The sequence below is a fragment of the Cavia porcellus genome, unplaced genomic scaffold, assembly GCF_034190915.1.
Source record: "Cavia porcellus strain 051 isolate PalLab524CR breed Dunkin Hartley unplaced genomic scaffold, mCavPor4.1 scaffold_20, whole genome shotgun sequence".
NCBI lineage: Eukaryota > Metazoa > Chordata > Mammalia > Rodentia > Caviidae > Cavia > Cavia porcellus.
In genome coordinates this window covers 36239833-36267375 of record NW_026947503.1, presented here as the reverse complement: position 1 = coordinate 36267375, position 27543 = coordinate 36239833, and the positions used below count along the sequence as shown (strand labels likewise).

Below are 27543 nucleotides of genomic sequence, written 5' to 3'. Positions count from 1 at the left end.
TAAAACAACACTAAGATTCCATGTCACTTCGAAAGGATGGCTATTATCAAGAAGTCAACCAATCACAAATGCTAGAGGGACTGTGAGGAAAAAGGGACCTTTGTCACTGTTGATAGGAGCATAGACTGGTGAAACCACTGTGGAAACCAGTGTGATTTCTCAAAAAATCATGATTCCATTTGACCCAGCCATTTCCCTTGTGGGTATTTTCCCAAAAGAATTAAGCATCATACCACAGTGAAATATGCACTACAGTTTGCAATAGCCAAATCATAGAAACCACCCAAGTGCCAATCAACTGGTGAATGGATGAAATAATTTTTAATAATGGAGTACTACTCTGCCATAAAGAAGGATGCATTTGAAACATTTCTAGAAAAATGGATGGATCCTGAGTTCCTACTTATATGTCAAAAAGATCAGATACATGTATAAATACCACATTGTTTTTCTGGTGTGAGTAACCAGAAGTGTAAATAAGGACCAAAAATTTATAATACATACTGTGAAATCGGAGGAAATATTGAAATCGTGGGTAAGGTGAGCAAGGGAGAGGAGAGGGGATAAGAAGGGAAAAGTATATAAAAAAAGAAAGAAAAAAAGGAACACATGCAAACAAAGCTTTGTAAATGGAGAGACGAGAAGGGGTTGCAGGGAGAGTAGAGGAATGGGGAAAAAAACAAGTTATATCGTGTACAGGTACAAATTCTCTACAAGGAATGTGATCACTATGTATATCTAAAATGAACCAATAAAATCTAATTAAAAAAAGAAAAATCATAAAAGATGGAAAGGAAAAAATCACAACAGATATAAAGAAAAAAGAATTCTGGGGGGGGCAAAAAAAAAGAATTCTGGAGATGGATGGTAGTGACAGCTGCATAAAATCTCAAATATACTTAATACCATTAAAGTACATATTGAAACATGATGATGTTAGACTATGTGTATTTCACCATAAAAAATGGAACCCTCAAATATATAAAATAACTTTCACATGACATTTCAGTTATGATTATCAATCATTTTTCCTATACACTTAAAAATTGGCATAAATATCCCAATTTTATAGTTCTAATCAATAGCTGAAGTCTTCATTGTACTCACTCTCTTGGCCAGGAAAATCTGATCTTTTTCTAACACTTACCTAAACTGGTGGGCTTGATGAGAACATCAAGGACATCATAAAAAGGCAGGTTTTTTAACTGCACATCAGGATGGACAGGAGGAATTGGAGGAGATGGTTGCTGCATCTCAAAAGCGGGCTTAGTATCTTGAAGTAGCACAGAACCAACAGGAGAGGATGGTGAGTGAGATGAAACTGAAGTGGAAGGCAACGAACGGATCCCAGCCACAGCCAAGTCTGGTTCTACAGGTGATGAGCTACCATCCAAACCGAAAACTGATGATTTGATTGTAGATAAATCAGAAAGCCCTTCAAGAGTCCGTGGGTATCGGCGTCTATATAATTCTCGGATTTTAATCTGAACCACAGGGCTGCAGCCACTCTTCAACAAATGCAGGGCCCTCATCAGGAGGTCATGCTTGCGTCCACTTTTATTCCTTCCAGCAAAGCCTAGTAACACTTGTAGTTCAGAAACTCTAAAACTAGAAACCATATTCTAAAAGGAAAGGGGGGGAAAAAGCCAACAGTCATCTTTAAGTATATAAAAATCCTCTCTAAAATACACAAAACTTGATTTTTCCTGTAATTTACCAAATGGCATACACACTATTAACCAGCATCTTCACATACCACTTAGAATTGTTAATATTCATAGTCATCCCCCCACAAAATTACATTCAAGTTATGATGTTAAATTGTATTTTATTGTACTCTTAATTTTAGTAATGTACACAGTCTACTGATTTCTAGTAACCACTTCATTATGTGATTATGTTCTCGTGTAAATCCTTTTTCTGATTATGAACTCTATAGCCAATTCTTAGAATGTTCCTTTCCAAAATAAGCCTTCCCAGTACACAATATAATGTTTATTACAAAATACCAATTAACCCAGCAAAAAAATTAGATTTTTTGCAGTTACCTGTGTAATTTCTGGTGCTTAATAAATCTATCAAATCAATTCAGAATTGTAATCTACAATTTCTTACACCAACTCAAACATAAGAAACAGAAAAGTATGAAAACAAAAACATTTTAAAACATAAAGCTAGAAATCATTTATCGAGCAGTCAAAATTGTTAAGTGATTAAAATTCTTAGCTGGATATTCAAATGGGAAGAAAATCTCCCCAAAAGCATTGCAATGGGCAGCTATAAACCATAAAGAACAAGATTACCATCCATACTACCCTAATGACTTGCTCTTAGGTATAAAAGTATAAGCACTACCTGTTTCACACCTCACCTTCTACTTATTCAACAAAAATCTAATGAATACATTAAATCATTTGTGGCTCCATGATTACCCAGCAACATGATTTTCAGTTAATTTTCAATTTAGAGGTAAACCACAAGGATGAAGTTAACCTATACCACACATGCACCACACCTGGTGAGAGACTTCAGTAAGCTTAACCTGGTCCTATTAGAAACCTACCCATCCTTGTCAACAAAACATGCTCCTAAGCCTGGAAGAATGTATCTTATACCCTTGAATAAAGAGAGAACAGTGTATAGAAACAGAAATACTGAAATAAAAAGCTTAAAATTATAAAATGCATAATCACTGGATTCTAAAAAGCAGATGGGACAGTTCACACTGTAAAATAATTCAAAGATAAAGTACTGCTAGGACACAGTCGAAGACAGATGTTGAGAAAGTCAACTGGCCCCTCTGAAAAACTTCGAAACAGTATCAGTAGTTGCAGGTGAAGCCCTAGCACCAAGATTTAGGACCCTGGAAGTCATTTCATCTCTCTGGTCACTGGTGTATATTTTAAAAAAACAGGCCAATCACAATGGTACAGGCCTGTAATCCCAGCACTTGAGGGTTAGTTGAGGCCAGCCTGATTACACAATAAGTTCAAGGTCAGACTGAACTATATAGCAACACTGTCTAAAAAAGCCTAAATAAACAATAACACAATTACAAAAAAGTATTTTCCTTTATTTAGCACTTAAATCTCTAAGGTGCTAGTTAAAGATCCATGGACATGTTTCCCCAGAAAACTTAACTGAATCTCAGTTCTTCTTAAAGTGATAGCTAAGTTTTCAGACCTGGTTTCAGATCCTTCCCTCAGCGAGTGGATATGGTTTCGGTGGGGACGCTTGTTAAAGAGTCCTCACTGGGAGGCTGGGGATTTAGCTCAGCAGCATAAGTACCTGCCTTGCAACAGGCGGTCGTGAGTTCAATCCCCAGTACCGATGAAAAAATGAAAAAGACAAAAAAAAAAAAAAAAAAGAGTCCTCACTGGGGAAAGATTAGCTATATGTGTGAACACTGTACTAGCAAGAATGACTTCAGATATTTTTCTCTATCAACTTCTGATGTCTCTATCTGTAGCCTAACTTTATTTTTAAAAGCAGGGTATCTCCCACTACATGCTGCTACCTCCCAAAGACTGGCTTCCAATACTTTAGTTACGACTAACATGCACTTTACACAGAGGAATTTCTCTATAAATGTTAGTATGATTAACATTTTAAAGCTACACTGATCTGGGAGTATAGCTCATTGTAGAGTACTTGCCTAGCATGCTCAAGGCCCTGGATTACATCATCTGCACCTCAATAAGAAAGAAAGAAAGCCAAGAAAGAAAGAGAGAAAATCAATTCTAAAATATATAAAGCTAGTGCTTAATTTATCAAATTTACATAAACACTTAAAAATTGTAAACTAGAATACTATATAATAGAAACATTACACCCATGAAGAAAAGTGAAGGCACTACACATTTAGTGCCTTCAGCAGGAAAGTATGAGAGTTACATGTAATCATCAATAAATAAAAATATTTCCTTGAGATTGGTATTCCATTTTTAAGCATGATATGCAGTAATAAAACTTAGCATGTTATTTGGGGAAATTCCATTATATTAGAAATGATAGTAAATACAAATTTTACAGATTCCTTCATCTACTATGATGTATAATATAAGGGCACAGGAGGCTACTGAAGAAAACTGACAAATCATATTACTAATATTGTGTATTTCAGCTATAATACTGAAGTAATCTACATCTTCATTTTTAAATAGATATTTTAAAAGTCCATAACATTAACATAGTTATGTCAAAGGTGCAACTATGATAATGTCAGAAGGGAAATTACATGGCTAAACTTAGGGGCCCACATGTCTACAGTCCAAGCTGCTGAAGTAGAGAATTACTTGAATCCAGGACATTCAAAACCAGCCTGGGCAACACAGACAAGATTCCATCTCAAAAACATACACAGATAAATAAAGAGAAACTGTGACAAGCCATAAAGGGTCATGGTTTATGTAGGTACCCCAGGCCTCATACATTTGCATTGTGCATTTGTGACTGGTTCACTGATGGTGTCAGTGCTACACCCAGCTAGGGGTGGAGCCAGCATATAATGTAATGGCAGGAAGAAGCTGTCTCTCTCTTGCGGATTTCTGCCTTGCTGTTTGCAGCCGCCATGAACTGCCATGAACTGCCATGAACTGCCATGAACTGCCATGAACTGCCATGAACTGCCATGAACTGCCATGAACTGCGGCCCCGCTACACCACCCTGCCTTGGAGCTCAGAATATGGACTGAAACCTCCAAAAACTGTAAGAAATAAACCTTTCCTTTCTCAACTTTGGGCATCAGGTATTTTGTTTCAGCAATGAGTAAAAAGTAACTAAGACATAAATATAACTCAACTCTAAAAAATATCCTTCTAAGAGATCCTAGGGAGGGAGCTGGAGATTTAGCTCAGCGGCATAAGCGCCTGCCTTGCAAGCAGGTGGTCGTGAGTTCAATCCCCGGTACCGATAAAAAGGAAAAAGAAAAAAAAAAAAAAAAAAAGAAGAGATCCTAGGGAGGGGACCCCAAGTCCTGGTTTATACTCTTGGCAAAATCATGTATCCCCTAAAATTAAGTCTCCTATTTAAGGAATGTTAAATGAATCTCTTCTTCACAATACAATGATTACAGACTAAAGAAATCAAAATTAAAAGTGAACTACAAAGACACACAATAAAGAATGATCTACATTTCAAAATATATAAAATAAACCAAAGTTTTGGGGAACATTTCTCTAAATACTTCTACTATTGCACATAAAATTTTAAACCAACAAACAAAAACGGAACAAAATCAATCAGAAAGGCAGGCTAATTAAAGGATTAAGAAAAAAACATTAATTAGAAAGCAAAATGCAGTCTGTAAAATCAGGCCTCCCCTCCAAAAATATGTAGTCCTAAGAATGAGAAAAGGAGCACAAAAACTACAAATACTATCCAAGTTCTTTGAGACCAGTATATGCAACTATGTACTAATAACACAAAGATACAAAACAGTGATTTCCTCAAAAATTATTCCAATTCATTCAGAAAGTAGTATCTTGCCACCCCTGCTCCAATCAAAAACACTTCCCCCAGACGAGTTTCAGGAATAAATATCACCAAAGTTCCAAGAAGAAAAGATGGAACTGGTCCCCAAATTGTTCAACACAATGTAAATCCAAGGGTCAAACACATATTTGAAGGAGGAAAAAAAAAATGTTGAACACAAATTTTTTAAAATATGCAAATCATTGATATTTTAATTTTAGGCAGAGTCCAATCACTCAGTTAAATTTTTAGGCAAAACCTGATGAAACAGTGGGACAGTAAGGAATCTGCTTGTTATGGTTTGGGACCTTAAAATGTCCTCCAAAGACCATGTGGTAAAGACGGAGTCATCATCCTGTAGCACTAATGAGAAGGAAGGTGATGGAATTGTCAGTAGATGGGGGACTATAGGAAAGAAGTTAACTCTCATTGGGGGCAGGCCCCTAAAGAAAATACTGTAACCCCAATCCCTTTCTTTCCTTTCCTGCCACCAAGGTGTGAGCAGTTTTCCAACAGACATTATCTATCATGACATCCTGCCTCATTACAAGCCCAAATAATCTTAGATCAAAACCCTTCAAATATATGAGCCAATATAAATCCTCCCTCCTTATAAGTGAAGCTGATAAATCATACTATGAATATCCACTATTCCAGCTGCAATATTAAAATACCCTACATAATTAATAAACCAATATTAGGACATCAATATTTCCTGGGAATGCAGACTTAAAAGTTCTCAATGTACCCAAATCAATTTAATCTATCAATATAAGATCTGAGGAAAGTACTTGCTAAAGACAATCTCTATCTATGGTATGGGTGTAGCTCAGTGGCAGTGTTTACCAAGCACACACATGTCTGCACACACACAAAAAAGACAACCTTTATGCATATAGCCACAAAGCACTGAATATTTATGTACAAAATTATACAATATATATTTCCTTTCAATTGATCTGTGGTTAGCAGGTTGAACATACAATGAAAAGACTGAAGTTGATAGCTATAGTGAAGTTGGATATTGAGTACATGAACAATTTTCTATCCTTGTAAATCTTAAGAATGTTTCCATAATTAAATATTTGCCTAAACAGGGGAAACTGGGTGCAAGGCATGTAAAGACCTCAATCTTACCTTCCAAACTTTTTTATAAATCTAAACATATTCTAAATTTAAATGAGCAAAAAGTATTTGTTCCAAGTGAGAGAAAAAATATTGTGGTTTTAAATCTATTTCCCATAAAAAGAAGGCAGGCACTTTGGGGAAATGGCTCGTTGTAGGTCTCAGGTAGAAAATGTAGGAGATGAATCTGGAACATTTTATCATACCAGAAAACAAAAAAGTTATCTTAACCAGTAGGTCTTTTCAGAAAGATATCAGAAAATATCTAGGATAGTATCCTAATTAGCCCAAGATGAGACAATTCAAACAACAAAAAGAACAATTACCACTGTAAATTTAAGCACTACACACGTAATAAAATTTATTCACAATGACACTTTAAAAATCTTAATGATCTCCCTCACAGGATGTTAGGGAAACAACACATTGTTCTGAAAAACGGAGACATACAAATGAATTTCTTGGTTCAAAAAGAAAGGCCATGTGATCATCTAGATAAATGCTACAGGGCGTTTGATAAAATTTTATTCCTGATTTTAAAAAATCAAACCAGAATAGATGGGACAGAAGGAAACTTGGTTCACATGGTATCAGAAATTAATAGCAAATAACCTATTAATCATGAAACATTAGATCATAAAGTTGCATTGTTTTGTCATTGAACATCACTCCAAAGATTCCAATAAAGCCATAAAGTTTTTAAATTTACTATTTATAAACAGCAGGACTTAGCCGGGTGTAGTGGTGCACTCCTGTAATCCCAGCACTAGGGAGGCGGAGGCAGGAGGATCACTGCATCAAGACCTGTCTGAGCTACAAAGTGAGCCCAAGGCCAACCTGAATCACACAGGGAGACCCTGTCTCAAAAAGACCAAAAACAAAAAACAAACAAACAAAAACACAACAGGACTCTAACAGTGAAGTACAGACAATCCACTGAAAAATTAGAATCAATAGTATTAAACCAACAAAAACCTGTTAAAGATTTATATATCGAATAGATGTTCAAATGCCTGAGAAAAAAGTATTTAGAAAAAACTCTAAGTAGCATAAATACATAAAATACAAAAAAATAAATCTCAAAATTTCCCCAACATTATATAAAAAAAAACCCACCAGATGACAAAGCAGCCATGCGCACATTACTAAACCATGTTACCAGGTAAAAATACTCCCTACTGAAAAGATGCTAATCCTTTCCAAGTTATAAAAACAACAAAAATCCAGCAAATAACTAATGAGTTGATGGAGAATTTAACAGACCCAAATTAGAATAACCAAATAAAATGTACAGTATGACAATTGGTGATGAATGAATATAAACAAAGTAGAAAATGAAGAGGTAGAAAACTGGGAATTTTAAAGGCAAAGACCTCACTGAGAAGGTAATCAAGTAACTGTAGGAAGAGAAAAGCACCCAACAGGTATCTAAGGAAAAGCACTCAAAAACACTGGACACAGCAGATGCAAAAGTTCCCAGGAAAAAGCAGGCCTGTCACAGTGGAAAAAAATGCAGTATCACTGCTGACAGACAAAAATCTCAATCACTGCTGCAACAAAGTATGTAAAAAAAATCAATATTAAGGTATCAGAATTACAAGGATGCAAGGTGTAGTGGCACATACCAAGAGTGGGTGTGGCAGGAGGATCAGTGAGTTTGAGGTCAGCTTGGGCTACATAGTGAATTCAAGGCCAGCCTGGACGACAGAGATCACATCCCAAAATACAACACCCCCCCCCCCAAGCCATAGTGGTAAAGCCTGCCTTACAAATATAAAGCCAGGGGGGGTTTGATCAACCAAAAAAAAACTGGGAAAAGAAAATGACAAACTAGAAATGGAGTTACGCTAAACACCATAAAAACTATTATCAAATTTGTGAGGTCATGAAGAATGAATAGCATAAAATAAAATGGAATAAAATTTCTGTAAATATATTAATAATCCCAAGATATTAAAAAATGAAACTTTCCATTAAAAACATGATCAGGGGGTATCACTACAGAAATTGTACATATGAAAAAGATAACACAGAAACACAAAGAATAGTTCTACATTAATAAACTTAGCAATTTAGATGAAATTCCCTGAAAAATTACATACCAGAATTCATTCAGCAGAAACTAATTTCCCTTTCTAGCTAGGCAAGATGGAACACAGCTGTAACCCAATTACACAGGAAGCATAGACAGGAGGATCACAAATTTGAGGCAGCCTGAGACATTCAGAGACCCTGTCTCTAAAATATAAAAGGGCTAGAGAAATAGTTCAATGCTAGAGTGCTTTTCTGGCACACACAAATGCCATGGATTCCATCCTCAGTACCATGGATTCCATCCTCAGTACCACAGAAAAGGAAAAAAAAAAATTGTAACACCTAAATAAGGAAACTAATTTTTAAATTCCATAATTTAAAAACTAAAATCAATGTATTAAGATTATTTGGACAAATTCTATAGCTAATTATGATTCTTAAAAATGCTCAGAAAAAATAAAACTTCAACTTATTGAATATCAACAAGAAAAAATAAAGTTCACATTATACTTAATGGTGAAATGAATGCATTGCCCCTAAATCTGATATGAAGTATACATTTACCACTCATTCAACATGACTCCAGCTAGCAGAAAAAGACAAAAGGAAATAAAAGACCTGATAGGTTGTAAATGGGAAAAAACCTGTATCTACAGGTGAGTAACTGTACAAAATGCCAAAGAATCTGCAAAATAATTTCTACAACTAGTAAGTGAATTCAGCAAGGTCATCACTTATAAAATCGACACACAACACATTAGATTTTTATAAACAGAGAACATGTGTGAAAACAAGTTAAAAACAGTTCCACTTAAAAATCACCCTGAAGAAAATTAAAATATTGCACCTAAGTTAAAAAAAATCTAAAAAACAAATACAAGATGTATATATTCAATACAACAAAAGACTAATGAAAGAAATTGTTCATGGATTGGAAGATGTAACATGAGAAATATATTAATGTTCCCCAATCTGATATATTTTCATAAATTTAATACAATATATTCAAATCTAAGGAAGACATCTTGTAGATAAATTTTTTAAAAATTTGTTTTATACAGAAAAGCAAAAAGCTAGAAAAGACACAGTAACTTTTGAAAAGAAACAGACAACCACCAATACAAGTAGAAAAAAATTATGCAGCATGCCTAAGGCCTTTAGTATGTGATGTCTAATACCATTTGCCATTAAGGGAATACAATCACAAATCCCCAGCAAATAGGCACACAAACACAAAACAAAAACAAACAAACAAAACAATGAGAGATGAATCAGTGTATCCCATTTTAAAAATTAACTACAGTAATTAAGACTGTTTTATTAGTGGAAAGCCTGATATACAGATAGCCTTGTGGAACATAAACAGACCTATATAAATATCCCGAATAATTTTTAAGTATAAAAAGGTTAAAAGACAGCCCTTCAACAAATAGTGACGCAACTGGAGATCCATAAATTTAAAATATGTATGTACACACACACATACACACTCTCTAAGTGTCTCACACACCTTGTACCAAATGAATCACAGATAAACACAAAACTGTAAAACTTTTAAAAAAAGAACAAGAAAATCTTCAGGATTCAGACAGTTCTTAAATATTACACTGAATGTTTCTTAAGAGAAAAAATGACATTGGATTTTCATCAAAATAAAACAGGGATAGCTAAAGACTTCTTAAGAATGAAACGACTCAAAATATTTGCAAGCTATATAGCTGACAATATGGCTAGAATTATCAAAACCAACATGAAAAATAAAAAGAACAATCTAATTACTAAAAAGAGAAAGCATATATAGAGATACTTTATCACCAGAAATATATAGATGGCAAATAAGCACATGAAAAGGTTTAACATCATTAGCCATTAGGGAATCACAAATTAAAACCTCACTGTTATATCACTGGATACCTACCAGAAAGGCTAAAATGAAAAACACTGATAACGCCAAATGGTGGCTAAGATGCAGAGAAACTGGACCGCTCCATATATTGCTGGTAGGGATGTAAAATGGAACAGCAACTCTGGAAAAGAGTTTAGCAAGTTCTTTAAAAACTACACATGTAATAATCATAAGACCCAGTAACTGAATTCCTGAGCATTTATCCCAGAGAAATGAAAAACTTACATTCACAGAAAACTTACATGCAAACTTTAGTAAAACTTTTATTCATAACAGCCAAAGAATTATAAATCCCAACTGTCCTTTAACAAATGAATGGTTAAACTGTAATGAGTTCATACCACAAAATACATGTAACAGTCAGGGCTAAAAAATGAACTCAAGACCAGCCTAAACTACATAGTGAGACCCTGTCTCAAAAAGATAACAACAAAAAAAATTAAAATTAAAATAAAGAGTAATAAATGAACAATATAACAAGTCTAATTTCTGGACATATATAGTAATTTTCGAACCAACAACTGGAAAACATACATTCTCTTCACATACAAACAAAAATTACACAAACTGACCAGAAAGTCTAAACGAATTCTGAAGAACTGGTTTCTTGCAAACTGTTGCCTAACCACAATTCAATTACAAATCAATAACCAAATTAATTTAGGAAACTCTTACATACTTCAAAAAGTATTTTTAAGAGATTTCAATGGGAAACACAAAATACAAGTGAAAATAATACACATCAATACTTGTGTGATATAGAGCTATATAAAGATATTCATAGTCTTAAATGCCTATATTAAAAACTAATGATAGGCATCCAACTTAAGAAAAATGAACAGGAAAAATCCAAAAGTGTAAGACATGAGCAGAAATTAATAAAATGGGAAAATGATACATTAAAGGGGATAAAATGTAAAAACTTAGTTACCTGAAAAGTCTTTAAAAACTGGCAAATTTTTAGCTTAAAATAATCAAAGACTAAAGAAGGAAGATGTTTCAAAACTAGATAAAGTGGATATTATTTACGAGCACACAAAAGTAGAGGTCAACTTAAAGCTGTATATTCAACAATGTGGTTTTAAAATAGTCATATGAGCCGGGCGTGATGGCTCACGCCTGTAATCCCAGCACTCAGGAGGCTGAGGCAGGAGGATCATTTCGAGTTCAAGACCAGCCTGGGATACAAAGTGAGCTCAAGGCCAGCCTGAACTGCATAGCGAAACCCTGTCTCAAAAAAAGACAAAAAAAAAAAAAAAAAAAGAATTGATCCTTTGAAAGATTAAATAACTGGATCAGTGATTACAAGGCATCTTTCAAGAAAATGTATCAGTAACAATACCACAGGCCAGTTCTGTCAAACTTTTAATGAAAAGGTCATTGTGGGCAGAGGATGTAGCTCAGAAGTACAGCACCTGCCTAACATGCACAGCAGCCAGGGTTCAATTTATGATGAGTGCGGGGGGAAGGGGTCATACTAATGTCACACTAACTTTTTCTTTTTTTTTTTTTTGTCTTTTTCATTTTTATCGGTACCAGGGATCGATCGAACTCACGACTGCCTGCTTCACACTAACTTTTTCAATAAAAAAAGTTTTGCTTTTGTTTTTCTGATTAGAAGGCAATATTATTCATTATTAGAGTAAAAAAAATCCTAAATTAAACCCCTTCAAATTGAGTATAATATGAAAAAGGACACATAAATTGGGAGTTGAATTTATAATTATAATACAAGGTTGGTATGAGAAAAACAACCAGTGAAATTCACTATGTTGACAAATTACAGATGAAAAATATATGATCTCAAGATACAGGAAAATCTTTTGATGAAATTCAATATCCATTCACGATTTGTTTTTTAAAAAATGGACAAACTAAGGAACATCCTTAATCTAAAGATTTTGTACAATAGACCTACAGGAAGCATCATACTTAACTGAAATTTTGAAAGCATTCCTTTTAAAATCAGGAACAAGATCAGGATGCCCCCATTACAGCTTCTAGTCAATACTGTACTGGAGATCCTAGCCAGCACATTTGGGGTGGGGGGGATGTTAAGAATCAGAAAAGAGAAAAAAAAGAGATCATTATTCATAGAGAGGATAGTCTGCATAAAGAAATTCAAAAGGAATTCATAGATAATTTATCACAATTAAGAGTATAACAAGGCTGTTACACAGAACTGAACTGCACTTATGTACACAGCAAGGTAGAAAATGTAATTATTGAGAAACATTTAAGACCTATTATAAAGTGAGTAGGAAAAAATATTTGCAAAAGTTTAACTGAAAATTAGGAAACTTTCTTGAAAGATGTCTTAAAAGACATAAAGAGACTGCAATGTTCAAGGTTAAAAAAATAAAATACTATTCTCTCCAAACTAATTTACAGATCATGTGCATGTCCTATAAACCTCAGCATCACAGGCATGGGGGAGAGGGCTGGGAGGGATTTGAAAAGATGTTTCTAAAATTATGTGGAACAGCAAATAGCCAAAACATTCCTTGAAGAAAGCCAGAGGACTTTCATTCTTTGTCCCTCAACAATTTAGTACACCATTTGAAACCAACCCTCCCTGTGAGAACTTAACAACTGACCACAATTTGTTTGAAGCACTACAAAGGTAGCAAAGATCTGAGAAAGGAAGACTCTGGAAAGAATGGAAGCCTAGAAAGTCAAATCTCTGGAAACTGTTTTTCCTCTAAAGATATTTGCTAATGGGAAAAATACAATGGAAGGGGTGGGGATTTAGCTCAGTGGCATAAGCGCCTGCCTTGCAAGCAGGCAGTTGTGAGTTCAATCGCTGGTACCGATAAAAAGGAAAAAGACAAAAAATATATATATATATACAATGGAAATACTGAGAAATCGATCAGAAATTTTAAGGGTCTCATGGAGGAAGAAAACCAAAACAATTTAACAAAAGAACGTATACAAATGGTCAAAAAACCAAAAGAGAACAAGCTATACACAAGTTATCAGAGAAAAACTACAAAACCATAATGAGAGACTATTTTACAGAAACATAAAATATTCAGAAAACAGTAGGTCTTGAACAAAAAAATATAGAATTTACATTACCCAGGAACCTACTTTTTTTTTTTTTTTTTTTTTTTGGTCTTTTTCCTTTTTTATCGGTACCGGGCATCGAACTCACGACTGCCTGCTTGCAAGGCAGGCGCTTATGCCGCTGAGCTAAATCCCCAGCCCCTTTTTTTCTTTTTTTGTTTTTGTTTTTGTCAGGAACCTACTTCTACGTATCTACTCAAGAGAACTGAAAACATGTATCTACACAAAATTTGTACATATTTAGACTATATAAAACATGGAAACAAATGTCCATCAATTTGAGTAAATAAATGTAATATATTCACAAAATGGGATATTTTCAGTCAAAAATGGAAATGAACTGAAACATGCTATACAATTCGGATGAACTTTGAAAAAACATGGTAAGTGAATGAAGTCAGACTTGTACAAAAAGGCCACCTTATGTGACTCCATTTTTTATGAAACGTACAGAACAGATGAATCTGTAAGACAGAAAATAAATTATTGTATGCTAAGAAAGAGAAGTAAGGGATTGACAGATTTTTTTTTTTAATGAGAAAAAAACATTCTGGAATCATACAGTGGTAATGATTTTTGTGAACACACTAAAAAACTATTCAATACTGAATTTATGGTATGTGAATTACACCTCATTTTAAAAACTAAACATAAATAGCTAATTTCCAACCCAGAAAAATAAAAGCAAAAAAGCTGAGAAATAAAGAAACATCTGGAGTATTTTACAGTCAGCAAAGTATCCCTTTATCAAAAAAAAAAAAAAAAAAAAACTCATGTTTACAATAGGGAGGAAAGACCTACAAAGCAAACAAATGCAGAGGTGCTTATGATACCTAACTTGGTTCACTATCTGAAAATGTCTCATTTTAAGTATTTATGTAGTTTTGGACACGTCCTCACAAATATCTCAGGACAACTCTAAAAACTTAAGTCTCCCAACAGTATCTTTCAATCATATAGTACATTCTATCACATATCACATCTTATCTTACTAAGACTGCTTCCCTATTAAACAGTTGGGGGGGGCCACAGGTGATGAGGAACTTAAATCCCTCTTTCCATTCTCCCTCAGCATCCTAATGCCACTTGAAGTTATATTTTAAAAATTACAATTCCTGGTCCATTTAAGGAACTCAACACTTAAGTGAAGACCTTGGTACAGAATTACTGTACCTAAGCCTCTTGACAGGAAAGACCTAATTCTCACTCAAATCAGGACACAACAGCAAAGTCACCCACTTTGGTAAACATTCTGGTTTACCTTTGGTTATAAACAAAGTTATAACGTCTGGCTCTTTCATCAGCCCAAAGAGACATCCAGATTCCTGCATACATCTTTACTCTTCATTCTCACTCATTCTCTGTGCAGGAAAGGAAAAGATGAAGAACACAAGAGGGAGATCCTTGGGAAAGGTGGGACTAGAATGTCACAGATGTCACAGTAGATTGTTAGAACCCCCTCACCCACGTCTGAGAGACAGCACCAAACCTCAAATAGTTAGGCCTCATGCTTACACTCACCACATAATCCATAACCTCTGACCATAAGACTCTTTTGTGACTTACAGACACCGATCACAAAACAATGAATATTACACTTCTTAGACCTATCAAATTTTTTTCACCTCCAATCCCCAACTCTGCTTTCTTAGCCACTTTACCAAGCCTCTAAAAGGCCTCTTTAAGAATCTCTACATCCCACTATGCCAATTGACACTCCCTTCACAAAGCTTAAGGAGGCCCTCCTTAGAGCACCTGCACTTACACTTCCTAATCCTACTACACCCTTTATTCTATACACTACAACAGATAAAGATAATTTGATGGGAGAATTGGGACACAGTAAAAGACCTCATTCCAGAATGTAGCCTACCTCTCAAAACAGCTAGACAGTACAGTTACAGGATGGCCTCCCTGCCTTCAGGCAACAGCAGCCACAGCCATCCTGACACAAGAAGCCAGAAAGGTCACTTTAGGACAGACAATCAGTCTACTCACTACAAAGTCTAGTCAATCTAATTTCTCACAAGACACTCCCGCTCTAATGATCCCATCACATTTACAATAAGTATATCTACCTCTAATACAAGACCCCACTGGCACAGTCTCAACCAGCAACACCCTCAATCCAGCCACCCTATTGCCCACTCCTACAACAGATACAGAGGTAAGTCCTTGTAGTCAGGGGTTGTACACAGAGAACGATTAGATGAAGACACAGAGTTTATAATATTATTTTTATAATGGTCACCGGGAGTTAACACAGGAAAATGCAGGAAATCTATCCGTAACACCGAAGACATAGATTATTTAGTCAAGGGCCTAAGCCCCACAGCAATGTCCCACATGAGTCCAGATAAAAAATCCAGAGCTCAGGACAATGCCTTCCATGAGTCCAACTGGAGGTCCAGAGCCCACAAGAAAGACTCACACCAGTCTCTTTTACAGATCCGTGCCGGGAAGACCCAAGGGTCAGCGGTGGAAGCCAGAAAGTCTATGCCAGCAGGATGAAGGAGCTGTGCTAGTGGGATGAGGGTTCTCCGCTGGAGCCGAGAAGTCACACTCACAACAAAGATCAGGGCTATCCTGAAAGGCACCACAGCTGTCCGCAGCGACACGGAGGCCCTGAGCTCCACGTGCCAGGAAGCAGCGTGACGAGTTCATCCTGGAGACCAAGCAGCACATGTCTTCCCCTCCGGAGCCAGGAAGCAATGCTCGATGTGAGGACCAAAGCTTCTCCAGGAGAACCAACAGCTGAGTCAGCAGCTCGTAGGAGAACACACAATGCCTCCTTAAGGACTCCTTTCTTCTCCACCTAGTTATCCTGGCAACCCTCCTCAGGTGGAGCATCTTCGCTCAATCATGCTTATGTAATCCAGCTGGCGTTAAGATGACCACCAGTTCTCAATCCATAACAGTCCTCTATATGATTGCACAGATGCTTTCCAATTAACTCATACTTTCTTCTCACATACACGTGATTCTCCTCTCTCCACTGCTAACAGAGGCAAACTAACCCATTACCTCCAGGTACTTCTTTACAACAAAGACAAAACTCATTGCCTTGACAGGAGCCCTCACACTAGCAAAAGATAAAATCATTACCATATATACTGCTCCAGGATAGCATCCCCAGGTTTGGACTTCCACAAAATATACAAGCCACTTTCAGCTTATGTACAGATAGACCGTTTGTCTTACAAAACTTGCCTTCACCTACTAATCTTCCTCCTTTAGCTGACTCCATTCTGGTTCTCTCATTTCTCTGACACCTTGTTTGACAATACGCAGACCTTTGCTTCCCTCAACCCTCCGCGGGACACACGCCAAATCCTCCTTTACCTCCAGGAGACTTAATCTATATTAAAATTCCTAAACCCACAGGTTCAACTTCAACTCTTCAATCTAAGAAAAACAGACCTCACTTGGTGTATCTTGGGACTGCAACTGCGATAAAGATAAAGAGATACCCATGGTGGTTTCACATCACCCAAATGAGAGATACCAACCACCACCTGGTAACCCTGACTCTGAATATACTGAGTGTTCCCTGTGTAACTCCCAACAAATAGCCCCTACCTGCCTTCAGATCACTAAACTAGACTGATGCATTGCTACCCTATTTGGTCCTGTCCCCTATACTACATACTCATTGTCATTACCATAGACAGCTTTACACTTTACCGACCAAGGTTACAATTTTAGCGAGAACAATTCTTACCACCCTCTTTACAACCACAACCCTATCTCTCATATACCTCAACTGCTTAACTAAATACCCCAAACTATAGCTACAGACACAACCATAAAAACTCTCCTAACATGGAGGCCACCTGGTTGGGATGTCTCCTTCCACCTGTTATCTCTTCCTCCTGCCTATACTCAACCTCAACCAAAACTACTCTTTTATCCTTACAACATACTCAACAGATGACTGGCCACAACCTAGAGTTCCAAAGATAATAGCTCGAACCAACTGGACTGAAAAAACTCCAAACCTCACATTAGGGGTCTGATGGATTGATGTATCCAACCAGGAAAAGACTCCTCAGGGGGACAAATCCCAGGGACCTCCCAACTCTGGTTCATTATGGGTCTTAAAATCCATACCATGACTCCTGTTTTAGCACCTACTGCTATCACTGCCATTATTGGGGCTGTGAAAGTATTGGTTCAAGTGGCCCAAAGGGATTTTACAAAAACAATGATGGGACACATTAATGCCTCCTCTGATCCTAAACCTGACAAACTCGCAGATGGATGGCTTTTGTTCACCATAAAAAATTTAATTTTCCAGCTGCTCAAAGATGGGGTTTTGCAATTCATGTGAAGCCAGTACAAGGCTGACAATTCTTTACCATAAAAAAGACATTAATCCCAAGGCTTATTTCTGTTCCTCTCCTTATATCTCAAGATCCAATAAAAAAATACACACAAAACTAATCAGTTTCTTTCACTAATTATGACCCAGATTCTCAACATGACTTACCCGTTGCTCCAAAAGGGGACCAATTATTCACACACTAATTGTTGGCTATGTCTGTCTTTTTCAGCAGACATCTAGATAGTTCAACCTGTAATATTTGGCCATTCAAATCTCAAACCAAATACCACCTCATAGCCAGTTGCTAGCCCTCTCCAGATAGCTCCAAATCAGCCTTGGTCCCCCAATCTCACCTGCAATCCACTCTAAGACTATAAGTATACCCATACGCCAACCCCACCTTCCTGATCTCTCTGAGCTATTTTAAGGGGACCTAACGGCCTATACATACTACATCATCTTTAATCCTCCAAGTTAGACTCTACAAACACATCCTCTCCCAAACATCTTTTTTATTTGTGGTAATGGAGCATACTCTCACCTCCCCACATAATGGACAGGCACATGCACCATCGGATTTTTAGCCCCACACATCTCCCTCTTAACAGATAGTGAAACTCTCACATAGCATCAAAAACTAAGTATCACTTGAAGCCACAGAGCCATACAGTTAGTTCCAGTATTGGCAGGTGTTGAGGTCTTCATGGCTATTGGAATGGTGGCAGGGGATTGGGAACAAGCTCAGCTATTATTCTGTATTATCCCCAAGATCTAGAAAGGGCTATAATGTCAGTTTTCCAAAGCATTATTTCACTACCAGACCAAATTAACTCATTGGCAATGGTAGTCTTACAACAAGGCAGGGCACTAGATATCCTCACAGCAGAAAGAGGAGGATACTTTCTATGCTGGGAGAAGAATGTTGCTACTTTGTCAACCAATCAGGTATAGTCAAAGATCAGGTACAATTCAAAAACTTAGCAGCTGATATATGAGGAAGGCAATATTTTCCAAAATCCACCTCTTGGTCTTCATAGTGGGACTCATGGGTCCTGGGCTCCCATTCTAAGGACCATTATGGTGCCCATAATTATCATAGTGTTGTTCTGTTTGTTTGGGTTTGTTTTTTTTTTGTTTTGTTTTTTTTTTTGTTTTTTTTTTTTTTTTTTTTTTTGCTTTTTGCCCCCTGTACCTTTAGGCTCCTCTCAAGGTTTATCCAAGCCAGAATACAGGCGTTCACCACTGAAGAAATCCTGCTACTGAGCTACATCACTACCTCACAAACTTGGATGCAAGGGAACCCTCAATCCCATTTCCTTCCACCCTAGGCCCCAACATCCCCTCTCAGCAGGAAGCAGCCAGAGATTCCTCGGGGGCACCCTAACACCAAAGAGATGGGAATGTTAGACACACACACACACACACACACACACACACACACACACACAGCCACCCCTGACAGACAGCACAATCATTATGGTAATTAGTTCAAAACTGTGCCCTGACAATACATACCTCCTTCTTAAGCTCCTATGGCTTTTCTCTCCCAAAAGTCTGTGTCAAAGCTCAGGCATGTAAAGGTTTACCCAATCCCCTGCGCTCTCAAGAATTAAATCAGCTCACATCAGTATCCAGAGCCTTCCCCCATCAGAACCTATATCAGGCAAAACCTGCCCTTTGTCTACAGAGACTACACAGCTTTCTTTGTGGAGAGTCCTTGCACGCTCTCACTAAACTCCTTATCTAGTTGCCTCCTCTCTTTTAATATTCTGTGCTTAGAATACAAAGTTTCCACTCAATCAGATTCCTCCTCCACTGCTGAACCCAAAGAAGAGTAGATGAACCAGACTGCTTGTAGCAGGTACCATTTTAAGAACTGTCACCCACCAGTAAGCCACAGGAGCAGATAAAAAATAGGAAAATATCCTTTGTTATGTTTAATACATTGTGTCAACTTGAGAAGTTTAGAAGTTGAACTAGGAGATGCAGCAGGAGCCAGGGTTCTTTGTAATATTCTCCTCCCCTCCCAGAGTAGGGCAAGAACATTTTGTGAGTGCTACATTGGCTCTGGAGCTGAAGCCACATTAGCCTGTATACAACATAAAGGAGGATAAGAAGCTTGCTCTTCCCCCATTTTGCTCTGGCTGCTTTTGCTAGCTGCTGCCTTGAAGTGTTGCCCTGAAGCCATGCCACCCTGCCCTGGAGTCAGCTGGTTATGGACTGAAACCTCCACAAAGTGTGAGCTAACTAAATCTTTCCTTCCTTCATTTGGGGTGGTAGGCATTTTGTTCCAACAAGGAGAGAAAAGCAACTAAGACAGCCTTGAATAGATCAGTGATTCCAGAAACCAAACTGTTGTCCCTCTCCTGCTCAGTACCTGGCTCCTCTAGGCTTTTTTTTTTTTTTTTTTTTTTTTTGGTCTTTTTCCTTTTTATCGGTACCGGGGATCGAACTCACAACTGCTTGCTTGCAAGGCAGGCACTTATGCCGCTGAGCTAAATCCCCAGCCCCTAGGCATTATTTTTGAAAGAGGAAGCAAAGTGACAATCACAGAAGTCCAGGCTACCACACCTTATGATCATGTATCATTTTAATTACAACTAGTAAATTCACAAACTTATCCATTCATAAACTAATTAACCATCACTTCTAATTCTAACATAGATGTTGTAAACAAACAACTGGTGAACTGCATAATTTTTTTCCTCTGGCACTGTGAAAGCTTCTAATACATGGCACACTATTATAATCATCTTTTGAGTGCACATGCCATTTTCCCTTCTCAAAGACCATTCTCTTCCTTTCCCTCAATCCATCAGAATGAACTCCTAATTCAAGTTTGTACCATATGATATCCAAACCAAGGGCTAGCAGACCTCAGTCAAAGGTCTACCAATCTGATTCTCACTCCCAGATGATAGCAAAGAAGCAGGCTGGCAGCAAAGTGTAGGGCTTAAGTGTCTTACTGTGACCAGACAAGAAGTATAGTACAACTGTCTATAGGAGTTGCTTCACCAAGTATCCTGCCCCCAAGCCTAAAAGGCATAGGAGTTTCTAAACCATTTGGTGACAGACAATAACCGTTCTCAAAATACCCGTATCTTTTAGTACTGAAGAATCTTTAGTACCAGTCAAATGTGAACTGCTCTTGTTATGCTGATCCCGTAATGATTTGTACAGAATAGCCCTGAAGGATGACGCTCAGCAGGAACATAAGCAGTCAAATGGTCAAATCAGCTGGTCTTTTCCTCTACCATCCAAGACAGCCAAGAAACTAGTGCCCATAATTCCTCCTGACTCTCTAATTTACTTGACTATCACTCTGACCTTCAAACTATGTTCTAAACCAAAGAACATCATTTTGAGAGCTCTAGATATTCCTTCTCTTCCTTTCTAAATTTTCCTTCTATTATTATGTTACAGAAAAGTGATATTTATCATTTAGTCTAGAAATTGCAGGAGAATGCCAGGAACTCCACCAAAGCCCAAAGGTGCTTTAATAAAGCTATATACATCGTGGGCTTTGAGATGTTCAGACCATAAGAGTAGACCATGGAGGTTAAAAGGCCGCACTTTTCCCATTTTCATTCTATATGACAGAGGTTAGGTTACATCATCCTCTGTGCCTCAACTTCTCCACAGAATTACAATAGTAAAACATACACTAAGTGCTTAAGACCAGAGCAAAAAATGCAATAATATATATATTATAATGAACATAGCCACCATTGTTTGCATCAAATATAATTTACCTTTTTCATTTTGTTTTGTTTTTTGGTTGTACTAGAGATTGAACCAAGCACTGTACCAATGTCATACCTCCAGTCCTATATGTTATCTTTAAGTGTAAAGTGACAGAGATCCACCCAGAGAGGCTTAAACAATGAGAAGTGGTTAACTCTTCCAGCATCTACTCGTCCATTACTCTCCTCCTTTTCCCTGAAAGCTCCACATCAAAACTCTGCCAGGTTAAGTTTCTCTTAGTCATGTGATATCAACTATGACTAGCAAACCATCTTCTATCAAGTCCAGGATTTTATGGACTTGACTTAATTAAAAAATTAAGTCAATACTGCAGGTAAATTTTTAATTTCAAAGTTCTGTCTTCTCAACCCATCCTAAGCCTAAGGAATTTACAAAGGTATATGACCTTGTTATTTACAAAGTTCCATAGGTATTAAATGCTTCGGAAAAGCTGTCAGTCACTGAAACTTTTAAGACTTACAAACTACAGGAAGAGAAGATGAAGATGATACACAAAACGAAGTAATGGAAAAAAGGAGAGAGAAATAAGTTTCTTAGGCTTCAACCACTTTGCAGTTCCTAAGCATGGATTCCCCTTTCTGACCTATAAAGATAGTTAATTCTGCACATTAAGTTTGACCAATCTCGTTTATGAAAGACCAAACAAGTCCCGGAAAAATTTTTCCCAGATAAAATAAATAAAATAGCTTGGAAGAGAAAAAGCCATATACACCTGATACTATAGAAAAATTAAATCAATACTGCAGGTAAATTTTTAACTTCAAAGTTCTGCCTTCTCAACCCATCCTAAGCCTAAGGAATTTACAAAGGTAAATGACCTTGTTATTTCCAAAGTTCCATAGGTGTTAAATGCTTCGCAAAAGCTGTCAGTCACTGAAACTTTTAGGACTTACAAACTACAAGTATCTTTTGCCTGCTATCATGTTTTCTAGAATGAGGCAAAACATGTATTAACATACTTGACTAGAAATGGATTTTTTGAAAAGGAAAGAAAAATGGCAGACCCTATGCAAACAATTTCCCTGTACAATACAACACATGCTGTTGTCCACTGAACTACCAGTTAATCAGCCAACACCCCCCACAACCTCATCTCTAAAACAATCTTTTACTGGACTGTCACGTGATCCTAAAATAACACCTTCATGTTATGTGAAGTTTAAATTCATGACCACCTTTACAAGAAATACTTTTTTTTTCCTTTGGTATATTCAAGGTTTCTAGCCGGCATGCCTGTAATCCTAGCACTCTCGAGGCTGAAGAGGCTCACCGTGAGTTCGAGGCCAGTCTGCATCTGTCTCAAAACACAAAATCGGAAGGAAAAAAAAAAAAACACCACCACTTTGGAGAGGCTGAAGTAGCAGAACTGCAACTCTGCAACTTCGAGCCCCTCAAATGGGAGAACAGTTTAGTGTACACATACACAAGATTATCGGTCTGACGGGAAAAAATATTTTTTCCGTTTAACTCTAAACCACTCTCGTTTTCTAAGGTATGAACAAATTTATGACCTTGCTATACGGCTAAGTAAAAAAACATTTTTTCCCTCGAGTAGAGCAAAATGAGTACACAGCCAGACACAACACAAGACAACATGGACTTCACAGATTTCTTACCCTGCCACTAAGAAAATACCAACGTTTAAGGGCGAAGATTGAAGGCAGTGTTCCCAAAAGACCACGCTTTCTCTCGACGACGTGAGGAAGCACTAGTGGGAAGAAGGGGCCTTTTTCTCGGACAGAACTGACTACACGGTGGCATCACCCCAAAATTCCTAAACGCAACTTCACGTCTCAGCAAAGTCTTCCCTCCAAGTGAGTAACAAGCAAGCAGAGTTTAGAATGGCCGGGAAGACACCCAGCCCTCCTCGACCCCGGGCTCTTGAGGCCGGGAGTCAGGCCCACGTGCCCTCCCGGGGCTCCCGGCCCACGCCAGGTGTGCGGTCCAAGGGCCAGGCCCGCTCCCCACCCTCCTCTCCCAAGCACCGCGCGCTCGCGGCTGCGGGGGAAACTAGACCCTTCGACTGGCCCGCCGCAAACGCGAAGGCTGCGGCCCGCGACGCTGCGGCTTCCCTCCCCTCTCCTCCCCTCCCCCACAGCCTCCTCGCTCCTCTCCCGCGTCCCCGCTCACCCTCAACTCTTCGAAATCCGCCATTTTATACCCCCCGCGGGCACCGCTGCCGCCACCGCTCCCCCTCCCGCAGCCGCCAGCAACGCCGCCGCCACAACGGCCGCCGCCGCTTCCAGCACCATCCTGCACTGGGAGCCGCTGAAGACGCCGCGGCCACCGCCGCCGCCGCCGCCGGGCCCCTCACGTGACTGGCGCGGGGGCCCCGCCCCTGGCGCGCCGTAGCCCCGCCCTTCGCACCTCCCCCACCCATTCCCCGCGCCGGGCCTTCGCCGCTTTCCGCCAGCTTCGCGCGAGCTTCCGGCTGGCGCTCTGGTACGGTCGGTGTGGGACGTCGCCACTCCCTGCTGCTTGGAGGTTTCTGCGAAGTCCCCGAGGGGAAGTTTGCGGCTGCGGTGTTACCGAATGCCTAGTCCGGGAACCCGCAGAGAGAAAGAAGAGGAGGCCGGGACTTGTGGCAGGAACATTTGGAAAGATTTTCATGGTGCCCTTCATTCTGTGGCTGGGGACGGAGGAAACAGCCAGAAATAAAATTATCCCCCAAAATAGTTGTGACCTAACAATAAGTATGGACGTTGGGGGAACCACTGTACTGATCTAATGGTGCGGACTGGGTATTGGGGAAACTATTGTACTGATCTAATGGTGCGGACTGGGTACAACCTCTTTAAGTTGGTAAGGACCAGAAGGTACAGACTTGGCTGATAGTTTCTGACCTTGATGGTCACCTAAAGGTCGTGGATTGCAGAGTTGACAGCGGGGGAGGGGCGCAGACTGAGGGAAGAATGAAATTAGAGCGCTCAGAAGTGCCCTGATAAAAAGTGGAGTGGTCAGGGAAATATGATCGCTGGGAAAGGATAAAATGGGAAGAGCATGTGGAAGGAAGCAAAATGGTACCTACTCCCTAATGTGCTGGTAAAGGGTGAGAGAAGGTGCTGAGTCAGAAAAGTCGCTAGAGCAAGTTCCCAATTCGTAATTCCTTGAAGAAGTGGTTTCACCTGCGAAAGGCCTAAAATACGGTAAGAGGCCCTGTTTAACTTAGTTTCCAAGTAGTACCTCTATCCACCCCACCCCCGTTCTACCTACTCGGCGCTTCCAGTCTCCAACTGACCTTCCCTCCACCTCTACAAACTTTTAAACTGCTAATTACTGACTTCTGAGCTACAATAACTTCCCGCTCTTTTCCTTTCCACTTTTGTTCATTCTTCAGGTTGCATTTTGAGTCACTTTTTCAGAAAGGTCTTTATCCACCCACATCAAATTTTTTGTTAAATTAAAATTATGCCCTCCTTAAGCCAGGATTGGTGGTCCATGCCTGTAATCCTATCACTGCGGAGGCTGAGGCAGGAGGATTGTCTCTAGTTTGAGGCCAACCTAGGCTACATACTGAGTTCAAGCCCAGCCAAAACTACAGGGAGAGAATGTGTTTGTTTTTTTTTTTTTTAAAGGGGGAGTGGGGATTTTAAAAAGCAACAAGTTGTATTATATACATGTGCCAGTTCTCCAAGATGACTGTAAATGGCATATAGTGCAAGTGTACTAAGAAAAATCGGCACTCCATATTGTAGCCCATATTTGTAATAAATAGCTGAATGTCCTGAGCTCAGATCCACAGTAGCCAGCTGACTCAACAAGAAAAAATAAGTAAAAACTGTAACCAAGTAAGATATCTGTAGGTCTTTTCTGGACCTAAATGTTGTGTGACCATGTTGCAGCCTGAGTTCCTGAGAATCATGAAAGACAGCCAATTAAAAGCTTTAAAATTTTTTTGGTATTTTTTTCACATCCTCTTGTATGAACTGTCAATAGATTAACTTTTCCTTCATGTTTCTATGTTAACCATATATTTATATACACTATTATGTGTAATAAAATTGTTTAAAATCTTATATTAACATGTAAATGCACTACACTGTAATGAATGATAAGTGCCCATCAAATTATTGTCAGATAAAGAAATAAATGAACAAGGGCTGGAGTATGTTCTCATTCTGCCTCTCTCCATTAAATTTGTGATCTCTTTATTAATTTCTAACCCCAAATTACCTTTTTCCACTTGGAATTGTGGAAGCAATGAGAAAACCAAGCATTACTATTGTATCAAAGGATAATTTTATTCTTGAACATTAGAAGTGATAGGTAAAACATTAACTTCTTGCCTACTGCAATATGGAAGGTTATAGACATAGGATAGACAAAATGGAGGTGGAAGGGCTGGGGCAGGGGGTATAAGCCCTTAATCCTAGCACTCTGGGAACCTGAGGAAGGAGGATCACAAATTTGAACCCAGCTGGCAAATTAGTGACTTAGTGAAACCCTGTCACAAAAATGACTAGAGATTTAGCTCATTGCCAAGACCTTGAATTCAACCCCAGTCCTACAAAAAGAAAAGAAAATGGTGAGGGGTTTGCTAAAAAAGATGAAAGGGGGTTTTTTTGGGAATAGGTGGAGATTTTTCTAGGAATTTAGGTGCCACCTGTTTTCCTTTTATAGTTCTAATGGTTGTCATGGCAATTGTCACCTGATATGCTGGGTGGGTATCATTTAATAAATGTAACTAGAGATTGCTTGGCAGTCCCTCTGGTAGCCAAATTATATCCAACTGAAGGGACTAGAACAATGAATAAAATAGAGCATGGTCCGTAAAAGAAACTTACACCTATAATTATGTTGCAGGCAATTGAGCTAGTTAGAAATACTATAGGTAGTCAGGGCATAGAGCACTAAGGTCATATGACCTACAAGGAGACGCACACCTCTTCCTGGAGGGCAGATTTCAAGACAGAAGGTAAAACAAATGCACCCACACCCTTAAGTATAAACATTAGGAATTAAGTATGGGTCATTTTGAGACGCTCGGAGTGACCATCCCAAAATCCTCCAGAAAGAGTCATTGATCCATAAGAATGCTTGCTTGCTACATGACTCACTTCCCCATTTGTCCCTGATTTGGTCAATTTTATCTGAAAAATTAAAACTTATTGGTTGAGCATAGCTCTGTGCCACCTCATGCCCATCTACTACATGAGTTAACATTTTTCCCCACCTTAGACCCATCTCACCTCATGATTTTATTCTACAAAAATCCCTAAAAAAGACAGAGTTCCTGCCAACCCACTTGGGGCCTCTTTTGTCTCTCTCTCAGACAGAAGCTTTCTTTCTCTCAATAAATATTTCTGCTCTGACCTCTGTTGTTCCTGAAATTCATTCTTCGATTTTAGAGAACACGAACTTGTACTGGACATGTAGCAAGTAGAGAATTTCGTTCCCCTATATCATTTGGAGGTCTTCCACTGAGATCATCGGAAGGGGGTAAAAATTTGCCTTTTGTTTTACAGACTCTGAACTGACACTCGTTTTAGGTAACAATTCTTTTTTTTTTTTTTATCGGTACTGGGGATTGACTCACTACCACCTGCTTGCAAGGCAGGTGCTTATGCCACTGAGCTAAATCCCCAGCCCCTAGATAACAAATCTTTATGCTTCAGATTTTGTTTTGTTTTTCTCCATTGTTTATAATTGCTTTATATCATATAGTTTGTTAAAATGGTAAATCTAAGGTAAAATGGGAAAATTACAAGGTCATGGTATTTCTTCAATGGTACATTTTTATTATTTTCTTGTACATATTAAATTTAAATTAGTTGCTGAATGGTAGAGTTTTCTGGCACAATAGAGAAGCAAAAAGTACAAAACAAAACAACAGGTTTATTGAGAACA

At 38.3% G+C, this 27543-nt stretch overlaps 1 protein-coding gene across 8 annotated transcripts in view; it reads right to left on the bottom strand.

The window, feature by feature from the left end:
* Positions 1–24004, bottom strand: part of Pias2 (protein inhibitor of activated STAT 2) — a 120717-nt gene extending 96713 nt beyond the window's left edge. For 6 of the 8 annotated variants that reach the window (XR_010041436.1, XM_063231730.1, XM_063231726.1 and 3 more), the window contains exons 1-2: positions 23827–24003; positions 1148–1622 (exon numbers count right to left, since the gene is read on the bottom strand). Coding sequence is in view for 7 of the 8 variants with exons in the window: in XM_063231730.1 (XP_063087800.1) it covers positions 1148–1622; positions 23827–23850 (499 nt within the window). In the remaining variant the exon portion in view is untranslated. Of the gene's footprint in view, positions 1–1147; positions 1623–10550; positions 10660–23826 lie in introns of all 8 variants that reach the window. The other 2 variants (XM_063231728.1, XM_063231729.1) reach the window with 2 other exon arrangements.
* Between the last annotated feature and the right edge of the window lie 3539 nt (positions 24005–27543).